The sequence below is a fragment of the Podarcis gaigeae genome, assembly GCF_964106915.1.
Source record: "Podarcis gaigeae genome assembly, chromosome: W".
In the NCBI taxonomy this organism is placed as follows: domain Eukaryota; kingdom Metazoa; phylum Chordata; class Lepidosauria; order Squamata; family Lacertidae; genus Podarcis; species Podarcis gaigeae.
The window spans coordinates 626719-652337 of record NC_139695.1 but is presented as its reverse complement, the minus strand read 5'-3'; the positions used below and the strand labels follow the sequence as shown (position 1 = coordinate 652337).

The following is a 25619-nucleotide window of genomic DNA, read 5'->3' as shown; positions in this document are numbered from 1 at the left end:
GTTCTTCATAGTTCTGTCCACCAAATCTAAATCCTTAAACCTGTTCCTCACTTCCACTGTGTATTCATAAGGGATTTGACTTAGATTGTATCTTACCGGCCCAGTGGTTTTTCCTACTTTCTTCACTCGACTACTCTAGACCTAGTTGCCACAGTCAGCTCCAGGTCTTGTTTTTGCTGACTGTATAGAGCTTCTCCATCTTTGGCTGCAGAGAATATAATCAATCTGATTTCGATGCTGCCCATCTGGTGATGTCCATGTGTAGAGTCGTCTCTTGTGTTGTTGGAAAAGCGTGTTTGTGATGACCAGCTTGTTCTCTTGACAGAACTCTATTAGCCTTTGCCCTGCTTCGTTTTGATCTCCAAGGCCAAACTTGCCAGTTGTTCCTTTTATCTCTTGACTCCCTACTTTAGCATTCCAATCCCCTATAATGAGAAGAACATCCTTCTTTGGTGTCACTTCTATAAGGTCTTGTAAGTCTTCATAGAATTGGTCCATTTCAGTTTCTTCAGCACAAGTAGTTGGTGCATAAACTTGGATTACTGTGATGTTAAAAGGTCTGCTTTGGATTCGTATCGAGATCATTCTATCATTTTTGAGATTGCATCCCAGTACAGCTTTCGCCACTCTTTTGTTGACTATGAGGGCCACTCCATTTCTTTTACGGGTTTCTTGCCCACAGTAGTAGATATGATGGTCATCCGAACTGAATTCACCCATTCCCGTCCATTTTAGTTCACTGATGCCCAAGATGTCAATATTTATTCTTGCCATCTCATTTTTGACCACCTCCAACTTACCCAGGTTCATGGTTCTTACATTCCAGGTTCCTATGCAATATTTTTCTTTACAGCATTGGACTTTCCTTTCGCTTCCAGGCATATCCGCAACTGAGCGTCCTTTCGGCTTTGGCCCAGCCGCTTCATCAGCTCTGGATCTACTTGTACTTGCCCTCCGCTCTTCCCCAGTAGCATGTTGGACGCCTTCCGACCTGAGGGGCTCATCTTCCAGCGTCATATCTTTTATATGCCTGTTGTCTTTGTCCATGGAGTTTTCTTGGCAGGGATACTGGAGTGGCTTGCCGGTTCCTCCTCCAGGTGGATCACGTTTGGTCAAAACTCTCCACTATGACCTGTTCATCTTGGGTGCCCTGCTCGGCATAGTTCATAGCTTCTCTGAGTTCTTCAAGCCCCTTCGCCACGGCAAGGCAGTGATCCATGAAGGGGCCAGATAAATCTAGAGAGTGCTTTTTGCCATTCTTTAAAGCATTTTGCATTATCTATAATTGGGAGGGCTTGAAACAGGAAGAGCATCTTTGGCAGCACATTCATCTTAATCACAGAAATCCGGCCCATTAATGACAATTTTAAATTTGACCATATCTCCTAATCTCTCTTAATTTCATTCCATAATTTCTCATAATTATCTTTGTACAAGTTCAGATTTTTCCCAGACAGGTTCACGCCCAAATATTTAACTTTTTTCACAAAATCTAGGCCCGTTTTTTCTTGTAATAGTTTTCTTCCTTCATTATCCAGATTTTTCTCAATTACTTTGGTCTTGTTCTTGTTTAATTTAAATCCTGCTACCTGACCAAACTCTTGTATCAGCTCCAGTGCTTTGACTGCACTGGAATCTGGATCTTGTAATGTCAGAACTAGATCATCAGCAAAGGCTTTTAATTTATATTGTTTCGAACCTACTGTAATACCTTTGACTTGTTCATCTTTTCTAATCATAGACCTCCAGGACTGAAATAAGCAGCAGAGGGGAAAGTGGGCACCCTTGCCTGGTTCCTTTCTCAATTCTAATTTTCTCTGAAACCACATTATTTACAATAATTTTGGCTTTTTGTTCTAGATAGATCGCTTTAATACCATTTAAAAAATCATGACCTATCCCCATACTCTCTAAATTATGTAACATAAAACTCCAAGAAACATTGTCAAAGGCTTTCTGTGCATCAATAAACATTAACATTGCTTTACAACTCTTTCTTGCTTCTAACTTTTCCAAAATATCTACAACATTTCTAATGTTGTCTTTCATATGTCTTCCAGGCAGAAATCCTGCCTGGTCTTTATGAATATACTCAGATAAAACCTTCTTTAGCCTGTTGGCCAGTATGTTTGCAAAAAAATTATAATCCACATTGAGTAGGGAGATTGGTCTGTAGTTTTTAACATTGGATCTATCTTGACCCTGTTTAGGAATCAGAGTAATATAAGCTTGCTTCCAGGTTTCAGGTGCTTTGCCCCCTCCCAAAACCATTACCGCTTTGCTGGCCTCCCGAATAACCCTTATTTCCGTTCCTTGATTCATATTAAGTTCAAAATAATCCTTTAGGGTTTTTTGGGCCTTATTAACAATTAATGAACTTCTCAACAGATCATCATTCAGTTGCCATCTGAAGGAGCCTCCCCAGGGCGTTTTCCAACAGGTTGCGGAACAACTCCAGGCGTGCCTGGAGGATGCGGACCATTTGGATCCCTTCCATTTGCGATTCAAGCTTCATCATGGGACTGAAACTGCCTTGGTCGTGCTGGTTGATCTACGGCGGGCTAGGGACAGAGGTGAAAGCTGTTTCCTAGTTCTGCTGGATCTCTCAGCGGCCTTTGACACCATCGACCATAACATCCTTCTGGACCGTCTAGGGGGGGTGGGAGCTGGGGGCACTGTTAGACTGTGATTCCTCTCCTTCCTCCTGGGCTGTGTTCAGAAAGTGGAGTTAGGGGATGGATGTTCGGACCCCTGGGCTCTCACTTGTGGGGTGCCTCAGGGTTCCGTCCTCTCCCCCATGTTTTCTAACATCTATCTAAAGCCTCTGGGAGAGATCATCAGGGGGTTTGGGCTGGGTGTTCATCAGTATGCGAATGTTACCCAGCTCTACCTCTCTTCCAAATCAGAACCAGTGAAGGCAGTGAAGGTCTTGTGTGAGTGTCTGGAGGTGGTTGCAGGATGGGTGGCGGCTAACAGATTGAGGCTGAATCCTGACAAGACAGAAGTACTGTTTTGGGGGGACAGGGGGCAGGTGGATGTGGAGGACTCCCTGGTTCTGAATGGGGCAACTGTGCCCCTGAAGGACCAGATCCACAGCCTGGGAGTCATTTTGAACTCACAGCTGTCCATGGAGGCGCAGGTCAATTCTGTGTCTACCAACTCCACCTGGTACGCAGGCTGAGACCCTACCTGCCCGCGGACTGTCTCTCCAGAGTGGTGCATGCTCTAGTTATCTCCCACTTGAACTATTGCAATGCGCTTTACATGGGGCTACCTTTGAAGGTGACCCGGAAACTGCAATTAATCCAGAATGCGGCAGCTAGACTGGTGACTGGGAGTGGCCACCAGGAGCATATAACACCAGTCTTTTTTTCTTTCTTTTTTTCGAATTTTTTTATTAACAATTTCAACATAGCAAATTATCAAAACAAATAATATTCCTTATTCCCCCCCCCCATTTTTTCCCTCCCACCTCCCCAACAAACCCTCCCTCCCCCCTACGACTTCCCTCAGCTCCTCTCTGATTTCTCATCCAGTGTTAACTTTCGCATATTATAAAACTGTATACATCCTTATATTATCTATCTTCTATGTTATCCCTCAATAAATTTGTGTATGTTTATTCAAAACCTGCCAGGGAGTCCAATTCATCTTGTTGTTTTTTTAGGTAATTTGTAAAAGGTTCCCATTCTTCTTTGAAGTCACAGTTGTCCTTGTCTCGTAGTTTGCATGTCAATTTCGCCAGTTCTGCATAGTTCACCAGTTTCTCTTGCCACTGTTCTTTTGTCAGGATTTCCTCATTCTTCCATCCTTGTGCAATCAAGACTCTTGCCGCTGTTGTCACATACATAAATAAGTTATTTCTTTTCCTTGGCAGGTCTTTCCCTACAATCCTTCTGGTTTTACAAATGTTAATTTAAACATTTTCTTCAACTCATTATATGTCATTTCCCCAAAATTTTTAATTTCTCTACATTCCCACCGCATTTGGTAAAAAGTCCCTTCTATTTCTTTACACTTCCAGCATACATTTGACCCGGTTTTATACATTCCTGCAATCTGTACTGGTGTTATATACCATCTATACATCACTTTCATATAATTTTTTTTCAAAAAAAATGCACCGTTCAGCAAAGCCACTTCCGGCCTGCCCAGGAGGTGGGGTTGCGGGCTTCACGCCCACCCCCACATGAGCGGGGGCTGGTTTCAGCCCCCCCCGCGAGAGCAGGGGAATCCCGGCCGCATCTTCCCCCCCAGCCGGCCAATTGGCTGGCTGGGGGGGGGGGGGCATGGCCTGCCCTATTTAGGGCCGGTGCAGAGGATGCTTGCCCTCTTTTCGCCGGCTCGCCCCCACGTTTGTTTCCTGCATATCAGCTGTTCCTGTTTGTCCGAGATCTTATCTGCCTTGCCTGGAGCGTTCCTGCCTTGCTTCTTTGTTGCCTTTGTTCTTGAGCGGCAGGGCACCTCGTGGAATATGCTGTAGCTTCACAGAAAAAGCTCCCTTTCTTTTACAGAGAATTTCCAGCATTCACTGCTGGTGTTGCTTGATTTCTAAACTGCTTGATTTTCAGGAGTTGTTATCTCTAGTTTTGGAGGTGAAACCAATTTGGGGCTTTTCTCCTTCTGGGGGTTTCCCCTTTGCGCTCCATTCCAGCTGTTGCAGTTTAACACCGGAGCTATAAGTGAGCTAAAATCACTGTGTGCGTGTTTGTGTGCTTTCCTTCCAGCATCTCTTTCACGTCTACAGTTTTACAGGGACCTCTGTATGTTTCGGTGCAAGTTCCCTGCCCTTCAGGAATTTGCCGTGCCTGCTGCTGCATGCCCCCTTCAGAGGAATTTATTCAGCTTGGTGGAGCTTTTTCTGGTGATTCGTTGCCTGCCCTCGGCTGCTGACTGCCTGTTCTGCAAGGAGCTCAAGGAAGAACGTTTGGCTCCTCTTCGTTATTTCCACGGCCGTTTGGAGGACGCAGCGCACCCATCCAATCAGGTTTTGCTGTTGGGGCTTCAGGTTTTAGCTAGGGGTTTGTGCAGGGGAGCGCGGTGCGGGCTGCGTTTTGTGCCGGTTGTGTTTCATTTTCCTGTCAGGGTGAGGGGCAGAACTTCTTGTTAAATAATCATTTCAGCAGCATTCTTGAGGGGGTGAGTGGCTGCCGCTGAGCATCGCTTCCTCTACAGGCTGTTTTATTTTCGCGCGGAAGTTTAGACCTGGAAAGCGTAGGTTAGACCTGGAAAGCGTAGGAAGCAGCTGTGTCGTTGCCGGGCAACCAGCGCGCCCCGGCCGCCATTTCATCCGCCCACGTGGCCTTCCGGGCGGCCACCATTTTAATATAGGCATTCCACGTGGGAAGTAATTTTACAAACACTCCCTTTTAAGCCTAACCGGCAAAAAAACAAACAAACAAACAACCCCCCCCCCAAAAAAAACCCACCAGGGGGATAATTAGGATTTTTTTCAGTGTTAAAGGGCTAGCGTTAAGTGTTTTCGCACGTGTTCATTGTCGCTAGGCAACGGGAACGCATCACGGCCGCCATTTTGATTGCCCACGTGGCCTTGCGGCGGCAGCCATTTTAGGAGAGGCAAAACCACGTGGGAGCTATCTCCTTTTCGAGTGCCCCTCACTTTCTCTTTGGTTTTAAATTCAAAAGCAATATAAACAAAGGAAATAAACATAAGCAATATAAACAAAGGATGATAGCGCAATTATTAAAAGAGCCTAGCTTAAATAAGAGCGCACAAGGGGCTGCAGGGAGCCCCTCCTCTTGGTGCATAAGCTTGTATAGAACTGGCTACAGCATCTCTGGCTAGGCTGATGCTAGAATTAATATCCTCTCATTAATTTGACTGCTTTTGTTTATACTTACATTTAAAATAAAGTGAAGCATTAGTGCACAGTATATTGGAATTCAAATTTTTTCATTCAGCTGGCGGTGCTCTGTGGAGCTGTGTCATTTACTTTCTGCCTAGGCATTAAGTTTTATAATTTGGTATAGTCAATTCATAGTTATAAGGAAAAAGAGATCCGGGTTTTATATCATTTGATTTATTAAAGGGCTTCTTTGCCTGCAATCTCTTGCGAGCTTTGCATACAGGTTTATAGGGAATCTAAAGTAAATAGCTCATGCCTCTTCTACGTTCATCTCTTTCTGGTATTTCATCTGTTAGTTTATAAGTATATATTTAATCTGGCAATTTAATTCATTTGGTTGATTTTGATAATAGTGCTTAAGGGCTCTTGGGAGCTTTGCTTTGCTTATAGGTTTGTTGCATAAGTCAATTTATCATTTTTCACAGCTGTATTGCTGGGTTACAATTTATAATTTTACCTCTAGCTTGCTGCATAGCTGCTTACATTATCAAAGGTTCTATTCTGTTTATTACAAACTCAGTATTCCTCAAAATACATTGCTTTGAGGTGTGGGCTGGTATTTTGGACTGCTATTCAGTGCAGATAATACTGAGCTATAATTATATGATTATAAAATCCTTTATGTACTTTTCCTTTCCCATACCATAGATATGCATGCCATCCGAATCTATTATCATGACCTTCCAAATCCAATGCTTCTTGCTTTTCCAGCTTTATCCAGTCCCTAATCCATACCAAACATGCAGCCTCATAATACAATTTAAGGTATGGGAGGGCAGGCCAAACTGCCTCTTTCTTTTGTATCTGTAAGTAACTTATACTTTATCCTTGGCCTTTTGCCCCCCCCCCCCCCCAGATAAACTTTGAAATTTCCTTCTGCCATTTTTTAAGGCAATCATCTTTTACCATTACTGGGACTGACTGGAACAGAAATAGCATTTTTGGCAAAACATTCATTTTTACCGCTACTATTTTTCCTAGCAGGGAGAGGTTCCTTCTGCTCCATAATTCTAAATTTCTTTTTATCTCGAGCCACACTTTTTCATAATTATCTTTGTAAATATTTATGTTTCTTGATGTTAACCTTTGTATGGACTTCTATCTCGATATTTTGCTCCAACTCTTTTTTCTCTTCTTCCTTCAAACTTTTGACTAATAATTTAGTTTTATTCCTATTTACTTTAAATCCTGCCACTTCCCCAAATTTTGAATCTTTTCTATAACTCCAGGGAGAGAATTTTTTGGACATATAACACCAGTCTTGAAAGACCTACATTGGCTCCCAGTATGTTTCCAATCACAATTCAAAGTGTTGGTGTTGACCTTTAAAGCCCTAAATGGCCTCGGCCCAGTATACCTGAAGGAGCATCTCCACCCCCATCATTCAGCCCAGACACTGAGGTCCAGCTGCGAGGGCCTTCTGCTGGTTCCCTCACTGCAAGATGTGAGGTTACAGGGAACCAGGCAGAGGGCCTTCTCAGTGGTGGCACCTGCCCTGTGGAATGCCCTCCCATCAGATGTCAAGGAAATAAACAACTATCTGACTTTTAGAAGACATTTGAAGACAGCCCTGTTTAGGGAAGTTTTTAATGTTTGATGTTTTATTCTTTTTTTAATCTGTTGGGAGCTGCCCAGAGTGGTGCCCATAATAATCTAATGCGACCCCGCAGAAACCAGGCTCCCTGGTTTACTGAGGAGCTCCGGAAAATGAAGCGGGACCTCAGACGGCTAGAGCGAGTATGGCGGGGTGCCCTCGACGGAGCCTCAAGAACATCTTATAGGGTTTTTATGAAAACCTACGAGATGGCTGTGAAGGCCGCTAAGAAGTCTTACTTCTCAGCCTCCGTTGCATCCACTAGCTCTCACCCGGCGCAATTATTTAGTATAATTAGGTCTTTAACGTCCCTCGAGGGACAGCCAAATTTAAACAACAATTTGACACACAGCTGTGAGGCATTTGCAAGCTTTTTTGCGGAGAAGGTCCTGTTGCTCCACTGTGACCTCCTTCCCAATTTGGATACAATAACGGAACTGGAGGCCCCTCGACTGTCCTCGGGTCCAGTATTGGACCACTTTGACCGGATATCCCCAGCCAATGTGGACAGACTCCTCCGAGCTGGAAAGCCCACCACCTGTCCTCTTGACCCGTGCCCATCTTGGCTGATTAGAGCGTGTCCAGACGAGGTGCGGGCCCCCCTGGGGGGGTATCATCAATTTGTCCCTTGGCACCAGGACATTCCCAGGGGAACTGAAGGAGGCAGTGGTGCGTCCGCTTTTAAAGAAAACATCATTAGATCCCTAAGCTCTATCCAATTACCGCCCGGTTTCAAATCTTCCATTCCTGGGTAAGGTGATTGAGAGAGCAGTTGCTGAATAGTTTGGTGGGTTTCTGGATGAAACATCGGCTTTGGATCCATTCCAGTCCAGCTTCCGCACTGGTCATGGGACCGAGACGGCTCTGGTCGCCCTAACAGATGATCTCCGCAGGCAGCTGGATCGAGGCGAGTCGGGGCTGCTGATTCTTCTAGACCTGTCAGCAGCCTTCGACATGGTCGATCACGAACTCCTGGACCACCGCCTTGCCGACGTGGGGATCCAGGGCACAGTCCTTCAGTGGCTGCGCTCGTTTCTCTCTGGTCGGGGACAGAAGGTGGCCCTTGGGGGGAATTGTCATCGCGCCACTCCTTGCTGTGTGGAGTGCCTCAGGGTGCGATACTTTCCCCGATGCTTTTCAACATCTTTATGCGCCCCCTCGTCCAGCTTGTCCAGAGTTTTGGGCTGGGCTGCCATCAGTATGCTGATGACACCCAACTCTATCTGTTGATGGATGGCCATCCTGACTCGGCCCCAGACACACTGACCAGATGTCTGGAAGCTGTGGCTGGATGGTTATGTGGGAGTCGGTTGAAGTTAAATCTTTCGAAGACAGAGGTCCTTTGGCTGATTCGGGACGATATGGGATTGAGGGGGCAACTCCCATCTCTTACGGGGGCGCAATTAGTGCCAACACTGTCCATTAAGAGTTTGGGTGTAATCTTTGATACCTCCCTTTCCATGAAGGCGCAGATTGCAGCTATAACAAAGGCGGCATTTTTTCATCTCCGCCAAGCTAAGCAGTTGGCTCCTTACCTCTCTCGCCCTGACCTAGCCACTGTGATCCACGCGACGGTCACCTCCAGACTGGATTATTGTAACTCGCTCTACGTGGGGCTGCCCTTGAGACTGACCCAGAAACTCCAGTGGGTGCAGAATGCCGCGACGAGACTCCTTACGGGGTCCTCGCTGCAAGATCACATTCACCCGGTGCTATACCAGCTGCACTGGCTCCCGGTGGAGTACAGGATCAGGTTTAAGGTGCTGGCTTTAACCTTTAAAGCCCTATACGGCCTAGGACCCTCATACCTACAGGACCGCCTCTCCTGGTATGTCCCACAGAGGAACTTACGGTCTTCAAACAAAAACATATTGGAGGTCCCGGGCCACAGAGAGGTTAGGCTGGCCTCAACTAGAGCCAGGGCTTTTTCAGCTGTGGCTCCGATCTGGTGGAACGCTCTGTCACAAGAGACTAGGGCCCTGCGGGACTTGACATCTTTCCGCAGGGCCTGCAAGACAGAGCTGTTCCACCAGGCCTTTGGCCAGGGCACAGCCTGACTCCCTCCTTTGGCAATCCTCACAGAACCCTAGCCCAATAGTTGCCATCAATTTGATTTGAATTAATTTTAGAATGAAATGATTTTAGAATGTTGCATTATTTTATTGTTGTTAGCCGCCCTGAGCCCGGCTTCGGCTGGGGAGGGCGGGATATAAATAAAATTTATATTTCAAACGAATCCGCAAGCTAGCTTTCAGGTATATTGAGGGGAATCTGCTCTGCTACATCACTTACTAGCATGAGTGAAGAAAGGATAATACTTATTCAATATATCCTTTCCTACTATCCTTAACATTCCCACAACCCCCCCATCTCATTTGTTCTTGCAACAGCAGTGTGTAAAATACAGGTTATATTCCCATTTTACATATGAGAAAAGTGAGGCGCAACAGCCCACCTACTGACTCAAGTAATCTCTCCAATCTACCATGTGCTCCCTCGCTTGCCCTCTCACTGTTTACATAGTTTTCTATTTCAGACAAGAAGTGTGGAGTTTTCTTTTAACTTCATAAAAGTGTGGTTTGTTTCCTTCTCAATCAGTTTCACCTCTCTTTTGGGGATGAGTGGTGGTGGTAAAGAGAGAAGTGTATTTAGGATGGCACCATACGACATTCCTTGTCTCTACAGAGTCGGGGAAGTTGACCTCGTGGATGGGTTCCAGGGCCGTGAGAAGGACTGTATCATTGTGTCCTGTGTTCGAGTGAACAGCATGCAAGGATCAGTTGGGTAAGACTTTGCTGTCATAGTGCGAGGTGACAACTGAGGTGCCTCAACTTGGCAATTCTGACACTTAAGATGTGATCCTTGGGGTGGTCAAGTATGTGGGCCACTGTCCACAATTCAAGGTTGGAACAAGGGGTGTTGGAGCCCCTATGGTGGTCTTGTACTCCACTCTTGACCACCTGTGATGCCCATAAGGGATCTTATGAGAGGAGTTCCCAAAGTGTGGCACTCTGGCAGGGCCAAGGCTGTGTTAGCTTCCTCATTTCACCTCCCTTATCCCAATGAATTCACAATTCCTTATGTTGGCGAATCTGGGAGGGGGCTTCCACTGTGTCTAGCTGGGGGGGGGGGGAGAAGAGGGGGCCTCTAACCAGTGGTAGCAACTCTTCTGGCTCTTCCAGGGGAAAATAGCAGGATGTGAAAGTGCCTGCCTGTCCCACAACCCAAAAACTGTGTGTATGTGCCCTTCTGTCAAACTGCCTGGAAGGAACCTAATGGCAGTCTAGGGTAGCACACAATAAAAGCCAGATCTTGAAGCCAGAAGTTCATATTGTAAGTGGAGGTGCAGTGTGTGTTGAAGGTGAGGGGCACTTTGTCAGCTTACAACTGAACTATATATCTGGGAGGTGCAGGGAAGTTGAGGGGTTGGCAAGGCCAGAAGGAAGCATTAGGCTTTGGGGCAGAATGGAGGGCAGAGTGCAGACACCCTCTTGCCTCTCCTCTTCTGTAGCTTCAGATGGGTCACAAAATGGAGAGCCCCTATCAGAGGGCTCCTGGCTTCGATGGGTCCAGTGCTTTTAGATGCGCCCCAGAAGAACTGCTGTTCAAGTTTCAAGGTGGGAGTCGAGAGCAGGTCAGGAATAACTCACAAGGGGCTGAAATCAGGCAAGCAGGGTTGGACTTCTTTTTATTATTTTATTTAAAAGTTGGTTAGAAGGAGAAAAATTTCACTGCTGTGCTAACAATGCATTTCTGTTTTTCAAGTCACCTGAATCACAACAAATAGTATTACTCCACCAACAGGTTGTGCTGAAGGTCCTGACATGGAATGAAGCTGGTTTCCACCACCAGCCCACTTCCTTTCCACATGTGTTTTTTTATGGTGGTGGGGGTGTCTGCGCTTGGAAGCCACATGGTGGCGGGTAGGGAGCAGCTGAAATTGCAAAAGCAGAGCATGGACTGATTTTAAGATTTATTCCTCCTTGGTGGGAATGCCTGAAACTTTTTTAATGCCTTTGAAATTTAAACAGGGATTTAGTTGAACCCCACAGTGGTAGCTAGTAGGGCACTGTGGACATAGCTGCCCATCCTGAGCCAGCCTTACATACAGGGTTTTCCCCCATTCCTAGGTGTCAGAGGCTTTATGCTGTCAAGCCAGCATAGATAAAACTCTGGGCTCACAGCCAGTTCCAATCTATTTGATTTATTGACAAAGTTCAAAAGTACATCTCCAGTGTTTCAATTAACGTCCGACCCCTTTGGCACAGTTGCAGCGTCTGCTCCCCCCCTTTTTTTTACCCAGCATGCAAGTCTGCGGAAACCCCGCCCCTGACTTCCTCTGTGTACAGAATGACTTGTTCCAGGCTTATCCTCCTCCCCCCTGCCTCTGACTCGCTGTCAGACGACAGGCTGCTAATGATCTCTTTAGGCTCTCTATAAGTGCTGGTTTCTGTTCTTAAATCTTCTCCCATCTTCCTCTCCCTGACACTAGGTTTCTGAAGAGTCTGCAGCAATTGAATATCACCATCACCCGAGCCAAGTACAGTCTCTTCATCCTTGGACACCTGCAAACGCTCATGGTACGTGGAAGAAGAAATAAACACCTTTGTGGAGGGTTAATGGTGGTGTCCTGGGCTTGGCCCAAAGACACCTGGATTTATACACACACACAAACTCCCCATATCACCTCCAAAAGCTATAAATCAAGCCTACTTCATAGGGTTGTTTGGAAGGAGAGCATAACAGGATTCAGGGGTGCCCACAGGATTTTCTGAGCACAATACCCTGTATAGATTGGGCCCTCTGCCCACACTTGCAAAAGAGGGCACACGTTGGCTCTGCTGGCTGTGGCAAGTGGGAGTTGTAGTTCAAAACATCTGTAAAGCCTCAGGCTGGCCAAAAGGTGTCGTAAGTAATTATGTATTTTGAATCAGCAGTGTTAGGGAAAATATTGGGCAGCATTTGCTTATTTATGGAATTTAGGTTCTGCCCAAATGAGCCCAGTGTGGTAAACATGCCACACACAGAATAAATGTTAAAGCATTCTAAAAACAGCTACGATTAAAAATCGGGGGGGGGGGGGACCTTTCTCTCATCCTGTGATCTCAGCATTGCTAGGAACAGTGTTCTTCAACCACCAAAAGTGCCTGGCTAAACAAACATGTTTTCAAATGCCTCCTGAAAGGCAATGATGAGGGAGAAAGGCATAGCTCCCCAGGGAGGGCATTCCACAAAGAGGAAGCCACCACTGAGAAGGCCCTGTCGCTTGTGGGTGCCCAGAGGAACCTGAAACTCAGGTTTCATAAATTATAAAACAATTAGGTTACTTTAGGTCTTTCCACAATTGAGCTTAAACTGGCAATACTATATTCCAGAGCTAAGGAAGCTCTGCTGCCTCCCAGTGGTGCTGGACTACAACTCCCGTCTTCTGACCTTTAGCTATGCTGGCTGGGGCTGGTGGGAATTGGAACCCAACAACACAGCTTCCCCACCACTGCTATTTTTCATGCAAGACCAAGCATGGCACTTCAGGGGGTGGACCATTTGATCTGATCCACCAAGGTTGTTTGTGAGAGGCTGTAAGGGCAGGGACTGGGAATCCTACAGCCCTACAGATGTTGTACAACTTCCATCAGCCACAGCCAGCATAGCCAATGGTCAAGGGATGGTGGGAGATGTAGTTAAGCAGCATATAGAGGGCCACAGAAGTTCTCCACTCGTCTCAGTGTTTTAAAATGCCAAACTGTGTGGTGGGGAGGGTTTATTTCAAGCAGAGAAAGGGATCGGGTTCTCTACCATGCCAGTTGCTTCTGCCCCATCAGATTCTTCTCTATCCTGACACTTTTCTCCCAGTCAGGCTCTTGGACTGGGAGTGAGCCCTGTCGGGAGAAAAGTAGGTGGAGTGGGGGAGACTTCAGCACCCTCTTTCCCATCCTGCCACTTTTCTGAGTGAAATCACAATCATTCACATACGTATGCACTCAGTCTTATTATGGTCACTTTTGTCAGTCTTGTACTGCAATGACTTGGCCACTAGAGGGCCTCCAATCCAGATTTCTCCATTTGGAAGTCCTGGTGATGATGGTTTGCTGTTGCTCCTGTAAAGTGGCAGAGTTGTTAGTGGACTTGCATTAAACAATACTTTTTTCTCTGTCACTGGTGGTTCTATAGCTGCAGTGAGGAGGGAAGGATAATTGTAGCCTATGTACAAATGTATTGGAGGGATTCTCTGTTGTGTGTTCAGAAGCCACTGTTTACCAGTGAGTGCAATCCAAAGGAAGTTCTGTGTCCTAATTTCTACTGACACCCATTTTTAGTGGTCTTTAGTATTTCAGATTCATTTAGCCAGTCTTTTTCAAGCTAAGGTCTCCTCCATTTTTCCTTGTGGAATGCTGTTGAGAGGCATACTCCAAAAGCAGATGGAGCCAGAGACCCACACAATCACACTCGCCCTCTCCTGCAGTGCAACAGAAGTTAGAAGAATCTCCTTAGAGGGAGCAGGTGGGATTGACAAGTTGAAGGGTGGTGGGCTGACTGGGAATGCTGGGGGGAGGGGACTGATTTGGTCACCAGGTTCCTGTCCCTGCCTTCAAAGAAAAGAGAACTGGGAGCAAGCTACAACAGCCTCTGCTTTGAGGCAGCAGGATTAACTTCGAATCCATGAATTTTCCCAACTCTTGTTTATAAACCGTCACTACCGCACCTGCCCAGTCTCCTGTCCTAATAATTTATTGTTTCTTAAAATAAAATAAAAACCATTGTAGGAAAATGAAGATTGGAATGCTTTGATTCAAGATGCTCAGAAAAGAGGTGCCATCATCAAGACCTCCAGTGCCAAATACAATGTTCCTTGCTATGCAAGTGATGCTAAGAAGATCTTGAAGCCCATGGCAGTCCAGCAGAGCCAAACAAGGACAGGTGAGTGCAGCATCTGAGTTGCATGGAGCTCCTGGACGACATACCTGGCAATACTCAGCTGGTGCTCCTGCTCCAGGAAACAGTGAGGCATGGCCCTTGCCAGTATCTCAGGATTCCTCTTCCCTAAAGCCATTCTTTCCTACACAGGCTAAACCTGTCCAAGAGCTGGCCAAAAGATCCAGCAATGAAAGTGAAGGCCTCAGATGAATTGCTGGAAATCTAGGCCCCCCTTGATGCCAAGCGACAGAGGACAATGCAGTAGCCCCACAGTCCCTCCCGTATACTCAGAACCTTTTATTGTGGCTGCTGGTGTACTTTGCTCCAGCGCCTTTTCCTGGATTGGAAGGTCATCTGCCTGAAAGATAATGCATTTTGAGTGATTGTTTTCTATATCATGGAGAGTTAGGCAGCCTGCTTCCTGTGCTGTAAACTTCAAGAAATCACACACTGTAAATGTTGGCTGTAGTGTATATTTGTACGGCATGTAGAGAAACTTATCTTTTAGAGGTGAAACAGGCCTGGCTGTGGCCACAGTTAAATCACATGCCCCTGGGGTGAGTGTCCTGACACGTGCCTCGTCACATGCAAACAGCTCACCATGAGAGTTTGGCTTGCTGGTGTCTCAGGTTAGCATGTCCAGCCCTCATTGGGCCAGCACGCCTGGGTGAGTGCTGAAGTTGTTCCTGCTGCCATTTTTCTTTCTGGCCCTAAAATTTAACTTGGCGAGAGCGACACCACTTATTTCTTAGTTCACATTTTTATTCTTTTGTATACATGATAAAAATATTTATAGATAATAATTTAAAAAGAAGGCACTGTGTACATAATGTTGCAACAGGGAACATAGCAGGCATTTCATAGAAGTGATTTGTGCAGATTTCTGCAAGTGTAAAAGATGAAGATTTCCTTTTGCATTGGATCTGCTGCCACTTATGAGCCAAGGAGCCATGGGCCAAGTGCATCCTCACATTGCAGCCTCCCCGACAAATTGACATCCAGCAGTCTGGCAAGATGAGCTTTGGCAGGAGAGACTGTAATCTAACCTGGTGCCTTCCAGATGTTTTGGACTACAATTCCCATCAGCCCTGGCCAGCTGTATGACGCTGAAACTGATGTGAGAGCGCAAAACCTTCACTGACTGGGGCTGATGGGAGTTGTAGTCCAAAACATCTGGACAGCATCTGGTTGGAGAAGTTTGCAGGCTGGAGAGGACTGTTGTTATGATTATCACTGATGTTTTGGAATGTGTTTCTAATGTACATCGCCCTGAGATCTTTTGATAAAGGCCAGTATATAGATCAAATCATTATTATTACTACTACTCTGACAGTTAATTCTTGGTTTCCTTCACATAGAACAGGAGATCAAAAAATGCTATTCAGCAAAGTGTTCGAGCAGCATTAACATTTTGGTACAACTGTCTGCTTCTTCAGTGTAATAGCTGAAATGTAAATTTAAAAGTACATGAGAAAAATAAAGCCGAAAGTAATGAAATACAAATTGTTTTCACAATATGTTCTGCTTTTTCTGAATTGTATGTGTGTTGGCCTCAGAGATGATTTTTAATAGAGAGGAGTTCCCTTCAGCTATTTCCCTCATGCTCTCTCTTGTGTCCAACTTGTGAAGTAACCTCAGTGGCCTTACAGCTGTTTAGTGTGCTGTACCCAAGGCGGTAGGGACGCGGGTGGCGCTGTGGGTAAAAGCCTCAGCGCCTAGGGCTTGCCGATCGAAAGGTCGGCGGTTCGAATCCCCGTGGCGGGGTGCGCTCCCGTCGCTCGGTCCCAGCGCCTGCCAACCTAGCAGTTCGAAAGCACCCTCGGGTGCAAGTAGATAAATAGGGACCGCTTTCTAGCGGGAAGGTAAACGGCGTTTCCGTGTGCAGCTCTGGCGCGCCAGAGCAGCGATGTCACGCTGGCCACGTGACCCGGAAGTGTCTTCGGACAGCGCTGGCCCCTGGCCTCTTGAGTGAGATGGGCGCACAACCCCAGAGTCTGGCAAGACTGGCCCGTACGGGCAGGGGTACCTTTACCTTTACCTTACCCAAGGCGGTAAGGTCAAAGGAAAGGAGCTAGACAAAGAATGATCCAATAAGTCCTCAACGGCAGAACAGGCGGATGATAATGGTATGCTACAATGGCTGTGAGGGCGGATGAAGGCTGCAGCAGATCAGAATCTACTGGTTGTCGTGATTACTCAGGCCATCAGAATAGAGGCTTACTGCGAAGACTGCACGTTGGTCAGCATGCACTGATCTACACACACAAAACAAATTCACAAACAGGCATCTTCCAAAAGCCAGTCCCAAACCTGTTATGACCAATTAGGGGTTCAGAAGGAGAGACACAGGAGGGGGAGCAAATGGAGAGTGAGGAGGAGGAGTCCGAGGGGGGTGGAGGCAGTGACAGTGGAAAGAGTTACTCCACAAGCCTCTCCAGCGAATCGGAGGACTCACAGAAGGGAGCGCCAATGGCCAGAGCGAGGGGGGTTCCAGGGGGGAAGCCCCAGGAGGAAGGGGCTAGCGGGGAGTCCCTGAGCAGCAGTTGGAAGTCAGGACCAGCTTCCCTACCAGAGCGCAGTGGGGAGGGGGAGTCCCAGGAATCGGGACCAGTGTCCTCACCACCAGCGGGAGGAGAGGAGTCAGGTTTGGCCACGCCCACATCGGGAAGCGGGGAAACGGTCAGGAGGAAGGTTACCGGCTGGGCGCGCGCGCCAAGTTCAAATGTACAGGCGAGCGGCACAGCAGGGAGCCCGGGAAGGGAGCCAGGTCCTAAAGCCCGCCGGAAGGAAGGGCAGGACTCAGGGGGCTCAGCGTCAGAGGAGTCCAGGAAGGAGGAAACCCCAGAGGGCAGAAGGACCCAGCGAAGGAAAGAACAGCGCAGGAGGTGGAGCCGGGCTAGGATCTTAAACTGGTGTGGGAGGAGCAGTGAGTCAGAGGGGACTTAGCCGGTCTAGAGTCAAGACGTGGGGCGGCACGCCCAGAGCTTTGAAATGGAAACTAAACTTCAATAAAGACTTTTGTACATTACATCCACCGGGCGTTGGTCCTCTTGTGAGCTGGGACCTAGAGGCAGTCCTGACAAGGTCCTTTTAATCTGTTTACATGTTTAGCATAGATGCGACCCAGTACACTCTAGGAAGGCACAAGTAAACCCCAGACAACCAATACTGGATTTTCTCTATAACATTGCTTTATTGATCAACAAACATGACAAGACAGGGAACATGCACTCAGTCATATACGCATCCATACATCTCCCATACTCACCACTCTTCACTGAATGGGCCAGATTCAGTAAGAGTCACGGGTGACCAGACGACAGCGCTGTCAAATGTCTGGCACGCAACTGAGGCTGGAGAGCTTTGTCATTTATACAGCTTGTTCATTTGATGTGTGGCATTACACAACTCCTTGCTCCTTGTTTTTAGCGTGTTTTTGGCATCTCATATCCTTGTCCTTGGCATCATCTCACAACTCTTATCTGAATGTTGTGTAAAGTTTTGCAGCCCACCTCCAAGCCTCCTTGCTGTACTGTTCCCGGCACACACTGTTTTTGCCAAAACAATGTGATGTTTTCCACATTCCATTAACGCTTATACATTTTTGTCTACTTGAAGAAGCCATGGTCCGATCTGAAAAATACAAATATTTAGGTTACAAAACTATAAAAAATAAAGAAAAATTAAGTTTGCAAAACAATAATTACCACGTGCTTAGGGTAGATCAACGTGTCAGTGTCCACTTATCCCCAGTGTAAATATGACATATTGGCAAAAGTTGGAAATTGAAAGATAACTATAGCACGTGCACAAAAATCGATTTCAAATTTGAAATCAGCATTGAAAGAACATAAAAGAACAGTTGAAAAATCTCATGCAACAGAAAATGGAAAAAAAATTGTTCCCCAGTATACTCTGTATCCCAAGGGAATACATTTTTTCGCATACCTCCAACTGTACATATTCAATGCTATATAAGTCACTTACATTTATACTCATATTGTACTACTTTGGCTATGTGTTTAATAAAATATTGAATTCTTGCATTGTGAAAAACAAAGCTTATGGTGAAAAGTGAAAAACATGAATTAAACTAGAGCTTACAGAACAAAACCAACTTCAGATATGAAAACAGCACGTCAAAATTAGGTTAGAACAACTGCAGTTGTCAATGAAAAAAAATGTTTCCCAGTGTTAATACACTCCATGATGGCTATCAAGATTATACCTCAATGCAGGCTTCAAGGAAGGAAACCAAGGCGTAAAATGAACACTCAAGCCCTTCAAGATCCTATTAAGCAGGATTGCTTCCAAACAACTCTTAAGGACCATCTGTTTTCAGAATTCCCTGATAACATCAAGGAACACTGGGCCAAGCTAAAAACATCCATTAGTGCAGCCTGTGAAAAAATTATTGGATGCTGTAATGGTTCTAGGGGTTGCTCGTGCGTAAGCAGGTGCCTATCTCCCTGGCTGGGTGCAAACACCTGGCTGGGCTGCCAAAGTGAACCTCTTCTGGCCGGACAGCCACTCACCCGTGGCTGACTCAATCGCTGGCAGAATCCGTGAGTGGGCGTTTCTTAAACTTCTTCCAGCAAAGAAGTCCTTTGACGCCTAGTCTCTGCGAAAGCCTTCTGCACAGGGAGGGCGTGGGCAACGGAGGACCCCTACTCTCCCCGCTGGTCCCAGGCAAGGAGTCATGGGACCGCCTCGCCGCTTCCCCCACCTGCCCCCCTTCTCCACTAATGCTATGCTGATTCTCTTCCCCAGAAGATGGGCTGCTCCTCCCGATCCCTGGACGCTCTCTGGAATCCCTCTGGCTTTTGCGTTCCCCCTCCAGTACTGATGGCAGTTCCCTGACATCCACCCCCTTCTCAGGACCCCCCTCACCCCCGGCACGATCTTCCGATACCTCCTCCTCTCCTCAAAGGGCCCCAGTCGCCTAGGCTGCAACTTCTTGCACTCTCCCTTTAGGGGCAACCCTTGGGACGACAACCACACCCGGTTTCCCACCCGTATGGCCTCCCCCTCCCGACGGCGCCTGTCTGCCTGCCTCTTGTAAACTTCCTTGGCCCTCTCCAAGTTCAGCCTGAGTTGCTGGTGTAAGGCCTCCATTTCTTCGGCAAATTGCTCTGCCACAGGTACACTCCATCCTTCCTCCCCCCTCCCTGGGAAGGCCCTGGGGTGACATCCGTAATTGGCCATGAAAGGGCTCATTCCTGTGGACACGTGCTCAGCGTTGTTGTACGCAAATTCAGCCAATGCCAATTTCTCTACCCAGTCATTCTGCCTCTCACTGACGTAGCAGCGTAGGTACTGCTGGAGTATACCGTTCGCTCTTCGGCCTGCCCGTTGGTTTCTGGGTGCCGTTCTGTCGAGAAGCTCACCTCGACCTGCAGCAAGCTCATGAGCCTCCGCCAGAACCGGGAAGTAAATTGTTTTCTGCGATCAGAGATTACCCTCAATGGGGTGCCATGCAGCCTGAAAATGTGGTCCACAAACAGCCTGGCTGTCTCCTCTGCCGACACTGCATGCGAACATGCTACAAAATGGCACATTTTAGTCAGCAGATAGACCACTACCATGACCGCTGTCTTTCCCCTTGACTTGGGCAGATCTGTCATAAAATCAATGGACACCACCTCCCAGGGCCTTTCCCGTGTTGGTAAGGGTTCCAGTAACCCTGCGGGGGCAGTCCTCTCCCCCTTTGCCCTCTGGCACTGGTCACACCCTCGTACATATTCTCGTACGTCCTCCCTCACCTTTGGCCACCAGAATTGCCTGGTAACTAGTAGCATGGTCTTGTGCTGTCCAAAGTGCGCAGCTGTTGGATTGTCATGGTATTTTGCCCCTCAACGTCTCACCTGGTACATACAGCGCCCCCTTGTAGTACAGTAGCCCTTCCTTTTTCTTAAACCCCCCATTGTCTTCCCTTTCCACCTCTGAGCTCCCTGATTTTAGTCTGAGCAAACTCACCGTCTCGGGTGAACCCTGTTAGCTCTTGTTTACCTACCAACGTTCCCCCACACACCCACCGGTCCTCGGGGAACACTTGCCTGGCCTCCGGAGGCCCTTCCCCCCTCCATGTATTCCGGTTTCCTGGAGAGTGCATCCGCCCTAACGTTTTCCCCTCCCGGCACATATTGTATCTCGAAGAAAAACTTGGCGAACTCCTGGGACCATCTGATCTGTCTCTGGTTAAGCACTCGCGCGGTCCGCCAGTATTCCAGGTTCTTGTTGTCAGTTCAGACCTGGATCTTGTCCCGCGGCCCTATCAAGAGATGTCTCCATTGACGAAATGCCGAGTAAATCGCAAGCAGTTCCCAGTCATACACCGCGTAGTTTTGCTCTGACTTGCTCAGCTTCCGGGAGAAAAAGGCACACAGTCTCCAGTTCTCCTTGGACCCGGGTTGCAACAATACTGCTCCAATCGCGTGGTCGGATGCGTCCGTCTCCAGTCTCATGGGCTTCTCCGGATCCACGTGCAGGAGCTGCTCTTCTGAGGCGAATGCCTTCTTCAATTTCTCAAAGAATTGCTGCGCGTCCTCTGTCCATGCAAACTTCTTTTTGCTACTAAGACAATCCGTTATGGGCGCTGTCAAGTGGGCGAAGTTCCTTATTAGATAGATAGATAGATAGATAGATAGATAGATAGATAGATAGATAGATAAATTTATTGTCATTGTCCGTATATACACAGTATACACAACAACAAAAATCAAACACCCGAGACCGGATTCACATACACATTCGCACGTATCTCCAACACTCTCATCCTATGCAGACATAATCTATTAGAACATAACATAATCCAGAATATAACATAACCTATTTGAAGCATAGCATAACCTAAAACCTATCTCATTCCTTACTACTCACTGCTTGCTATTTCTTACAACTGGCCCTGAGATCATTATTTAGTGCAATCAGAGCTCTTGGATAGAAACTATTCAGAAGGCGTGTGGTTCGTGTTTTCATTGTCCTGTATCTTCTGCCCGAAGGCAACAGTTCAAAGAGGTTGTGAGCAGGATGGGTGGGATCTCTCAGGATATTGTGTGACTTCTTCAAGCTGCAAGACGTGAAGATCTCATCCAGTGTTGGTAGTTGGAGCCCAATAACATTCTGGGCAATTTTAATTATTCTCTGTAAAGCTTTTTTATCCATTTCAGAGCTGCTCCCATACCACGATAATATACTATAGGTTAAGACACTCTCAATGGTACTGTGATAGTAGGACAGAAGTAGGTGCTGAGATAGATTCAATCCCCTGAGCATTCTCAGGAAATACAACCTCCCCTGCACCTTCCTCACAACCATATTAATATTTGCAGTCCATGAGAAGTTGCTGAAACCTAGGAACCTCTGCACATCCTTTCGGTTTTGGGGGGCCTTCCATTCCAGCACTGCCTTCACCTTGCCTGGGTCCATGGCCAGTCCCTTGTCTGACAACCTGTATCCTAGGAACTCGACCTCCCAGGCGTGGAATTGGCATTTTTCCAGCTGGACCAACAACTGATGCTTCTTCAATCTCTGTAGCACCTCCCTGACGTCCTTGACGTGTTGCGCTTCATTCTCTGAATAGATTAAAACGTCATCCAAAAAGGCCACGCAATTCTTGTACAGCAGTGGCCCCAACACATGGTGCATGAAGGATTGAAAGCAAGCGGATCCCGATTGTAATCCAAAAGGCATAACTAAATACTCAAAAGCCCCCAGGTGGGTGAATATGGTTGTTTTCCATTTGTCCCCCTCCCGTATTCTAATCAGATTGTATGCCCCCCTTAGGTCCAGCTTGGTAAAAATCTTTCCCTGCCTCACACGTGTCAGAATATCGTCAATTCTGGGCATTGGGAAAGTCACGGGTTCTGACACCAAACTCAAACGGCAGTAGTCCACCACAAGTCTGGGCTGATTGGTTGATTTTTTGTCCACAAAGAACACTGGACTCTCCCCCCCCCCCCACCTTCGATTCCCTTATGAAGCCCCTTTTCAAGTTCTTGTCAATAAACTGCCTCAACTCCTCCATCTCCCAGTCGGACATGGCGTACAGCTTACCCAACGGTAACTGGGCCCCCGGAAGCAGGTTGATTTGGCAGTCATATGGTCTGTGGGGGGGCAGTCTATCCGCGTCTCTCTTGCTGAAGAACTCCTTCTAATCTGCATATTGCGGTGGCACCCGTCCCTTTTCCTCCAGGGCCACCCCAGCCACCCTGGCCACAGTCATTTTTGGTTCCTTCCCTCCCAGACAGTGTTCTAAGCAGTAAGCTGACCCAAAGGTGAGCGACCGCTGATGCCATGACACCACTGGGTCATGTAGTGTCAGCCAGCTCATTTCCAGCATTATTGGGGGTCCTGCCAGCGTGGCGACGGTTTCTGTGTGCCTGGAAACACTCATCCGCATTGGCGGTGTCTGGTGTGTCACTTCCCCTCCCAGTAGTTCCCTGCCATCAGTGGTGGTCACCTGCAAGGGGAAATCTAGTGGCAACAGGTGGGGCTGGTGCTCCAGAGCGAAGTCTCTACTGAAGAAATTACATGAGCTGCCAGAATCCAGCAGCCCATTCACCTTGACTGGGTGCCCATTTGGGAGTTCTAGCACCACTTCAATAGCTATAGTTGCCTTGGGAGGGTCAGGCCAGGGCACTTCTATTGCTCGCTGGCCTGGCTGCTGCCCCTGCTGGTCGGCAGCCAGGCTTTCTAGTTTCCCTGCACTGGCCCCTCCTCCCCCTTCTCGTTGTGGCCTGCTGTCCCCATCATGCCTTGCCAGGCCTTTCGTTGGGGACAGACCTTTGCAAAATGTCCTGGCCGGTGACAGAGGAAACACTTCTTGGTAGTTTTCCACTCCTTCCCCTCCTTTTTCCAGCCTTCATTAACGTTTTAAACTTCGCGCTCGCGCGCTCCATCAATTTCCATTGGCTCTGCCGCTTGGGAAGGCTCCCTCGGCATCTCAGGAATGCGGTTGCCATGGAAACGCTCCCCCCTTATTTCCCGCTTTTCCTGAGCCCGCGCTTCCTGGCGTACACCAATCGCAAGCACAGTCTTTGTGAGCTCATCCATCGACTGCGGGCGGGGCGCTCTGGACAACTCGTCTTTCACTTCGGGATCCAAACCTGCCTCAAACAGCGTTTGTACTGGTTCCGAGTCCAGGTTCCACCTGAGCTTGTGCACTAACATCGCAAAACCAGTAGCTTCTGACGGACAGGCTCCCCTGCTTGCACCCCAGCAGCTCCCTCCGTGTCACACTTTGCTCCACCTCGCTGGAGAACATTGCGTCCGTTGCCTGGTAGAATTTTTTAAGATCTTTTAATGCATCATTCCCCGTTGCCATCAAGGGCCTGATCCATTCGCGCGCCCCATCCTGCAGATGTCCAATATTGCACGCCACCCCCTCCCCGTCATCAGCAAAGTCATTTTTCTGCAATTCCAAAGCATATTGAATTTCCGTTTGGAAAGCATTGTAGTCTTGGGGCTTTCCTCCAAACTTATTTACCAGCCCGGGAACCTTCCTCCCTATTGGGGTGGCTCTGACCTGCACATCCTGAGCCCGCCTCTCCTCCAGCCGCGCTGACAGGGTAGCGACATGTGCCTCCAGGTTTCGATTCCTCTCGACCAGACCTCGCACCATGGCTTCTTGCTCTGTTTCTCCGGCTGGTCCTGTCTGGCTCATCGTGCTGCCTCCCCCGGGCTGCGCACAAGCAATGTCAGGGACTCACGGTTTGCGTAATGGTTCTAAGGTGTTGCTCATGTGTAAGCAGGTGCCTATCTCCCTGGCTGGGTGCAAACACCTGGCTGGGCTGCCAAAGTGAACCTCTTTTTAAAAAAATATATATATATTTATTGAAGTTTCAACAAAATTACAAAAATAAAAGAAAATAAAACAAAAAATACAAAATACAGAAAAATAGAAACAATTAAAAACAAATCAATTTTTCCTTATCTTATCTTTCATTTGCTTGTTTCCTTGACCTCCTCACACCTTGCTTTTTTGTGTTCTAGTTCAGTTAGTTAATTAATTCAGCAAATCCTTTCCAGCTTTGTTTTTATCTTAATAATTTATCTTAATATATTGTAACTTTACATTCTCACCTGTTAACAATCCATTTTTTACATACTCCTTTGTAACACTACCGCTAAAACCACATAACTTCATTCCAGCATCCTTCTAACATTCCTTAATTTTACAATGTTTCTGTAGATAATCTTTAAATTTCTTCCAATCTTCTTCCACCGACTCTTCTCCCTGGTCTCGGATTCTGCCAGTCATTTCCGCCAGTTCCATGTAGTCCATCAACTTCATCTGCCATTCTTCCCGGGTGGGTAAATCTTGTGTCTTCCAATACTTTGCGATGGGTATTCTTGCTGCTGTTGTTGCATACATAAAGAAAGTTCTATCCTTCTTTGGCACCAATTGGCTGACCATGACCAGGAGAAAGGCCTCTGGTTTCTTCTGGAAGGTATATTTAAATACCTTTTTCATTTCATTATAGATCATCTCCCAGAAAGCCTTAATCCTTGGGCACGTCCACCAAAGGTGAAAGAATGTACCTTCAGTTTCTTACATTTCCAGCATTTATTATCAGGCAAATGGTATATTTTTGCAAGCTTGACTGGTGTCATGTACCACCTGTATATCATTTTCATAATATTCTCTCTTAAGGCATTACATACCGTAAACTTCATACCTGTGGTCCATAAGTGTTCCCAGTCAGCCAACATAATATTGTGTCCAACATCTTGTGCCCATTTAATCATAGCACATTTCACTGTTTCATCCTGAGTATTCCATTTCAGCAGCAGGTTATAAGGGTCTTAGTTTTGGGATCTAACAGTTCTGTTTCCAATTTTGATTTTTCCACCTGGAAGCCAATTTTCTTGTCCAAATTGTATGCCTCCATTATTTGATAATAATGAAGCCAATCTTGCACTTTGTTTTTTAGTTTTTCAAAGCTCTGCAAATTTCCCAATATTTCGGCCATTTGGACTCCATATTGAGCTTTTTCTGAGCCTTCGCTTCCACAAAGTGAACCTCTTCTGTCCGGACAGCCACTCACCCGTGGCTGACTCAATCGCTGGCAGAATCCGTGAGTGGGCGTTTCTTAAACTTCTTCCAGCAAAGACGTTCTTTGACGCCTAGTCTCCGCCTACCCTCTCTGCGCGAAAGCCTTCTGCGCAGGGAGGGTGTGGGCAACGGAGGACCCCTACTCTCCCCGCTGGTCCCAGGCAAGGAGTCATGGGACCACCTCGCC

General features: G+C 47.1%; 1 protein-coding gene across 3 annotated transcripts in view; it reads left to right on the top strand.

Moving 5' to 3' along the window:
* Positions 1-25619, top strand: part of LOC310835928 (putative helicase senataxin) — a 427391-nt gene that overhangs the window by 241261 nt on the left and 160511 nt on the right. Inside the window, exons 23-26 of one of the 3 annotated variants that reach the window (XM_083720872.1) lie at positions 10147-10245; positions 11954-12041; positions 14226-14379; positions 14527-15873. In XM_083720872.1, the coding sequence (XP_083576998.1) occupies positions 10147-10245; positions 11954-12041; positions 14226-14379; positions 14527-14531 (346 nt within the window). In that variant the 3' untranslated portion in view covers positions 14532-15873. Of the gene's footprint in view, positions 1-10146; positions 10246-11953; positions 12042-14225; positions 15874-25619 lie in introns of those variants that run through there. The other 2 variants (XM_083720870.1, XM_083720871.1) reach the window with 2 other exon arrangements.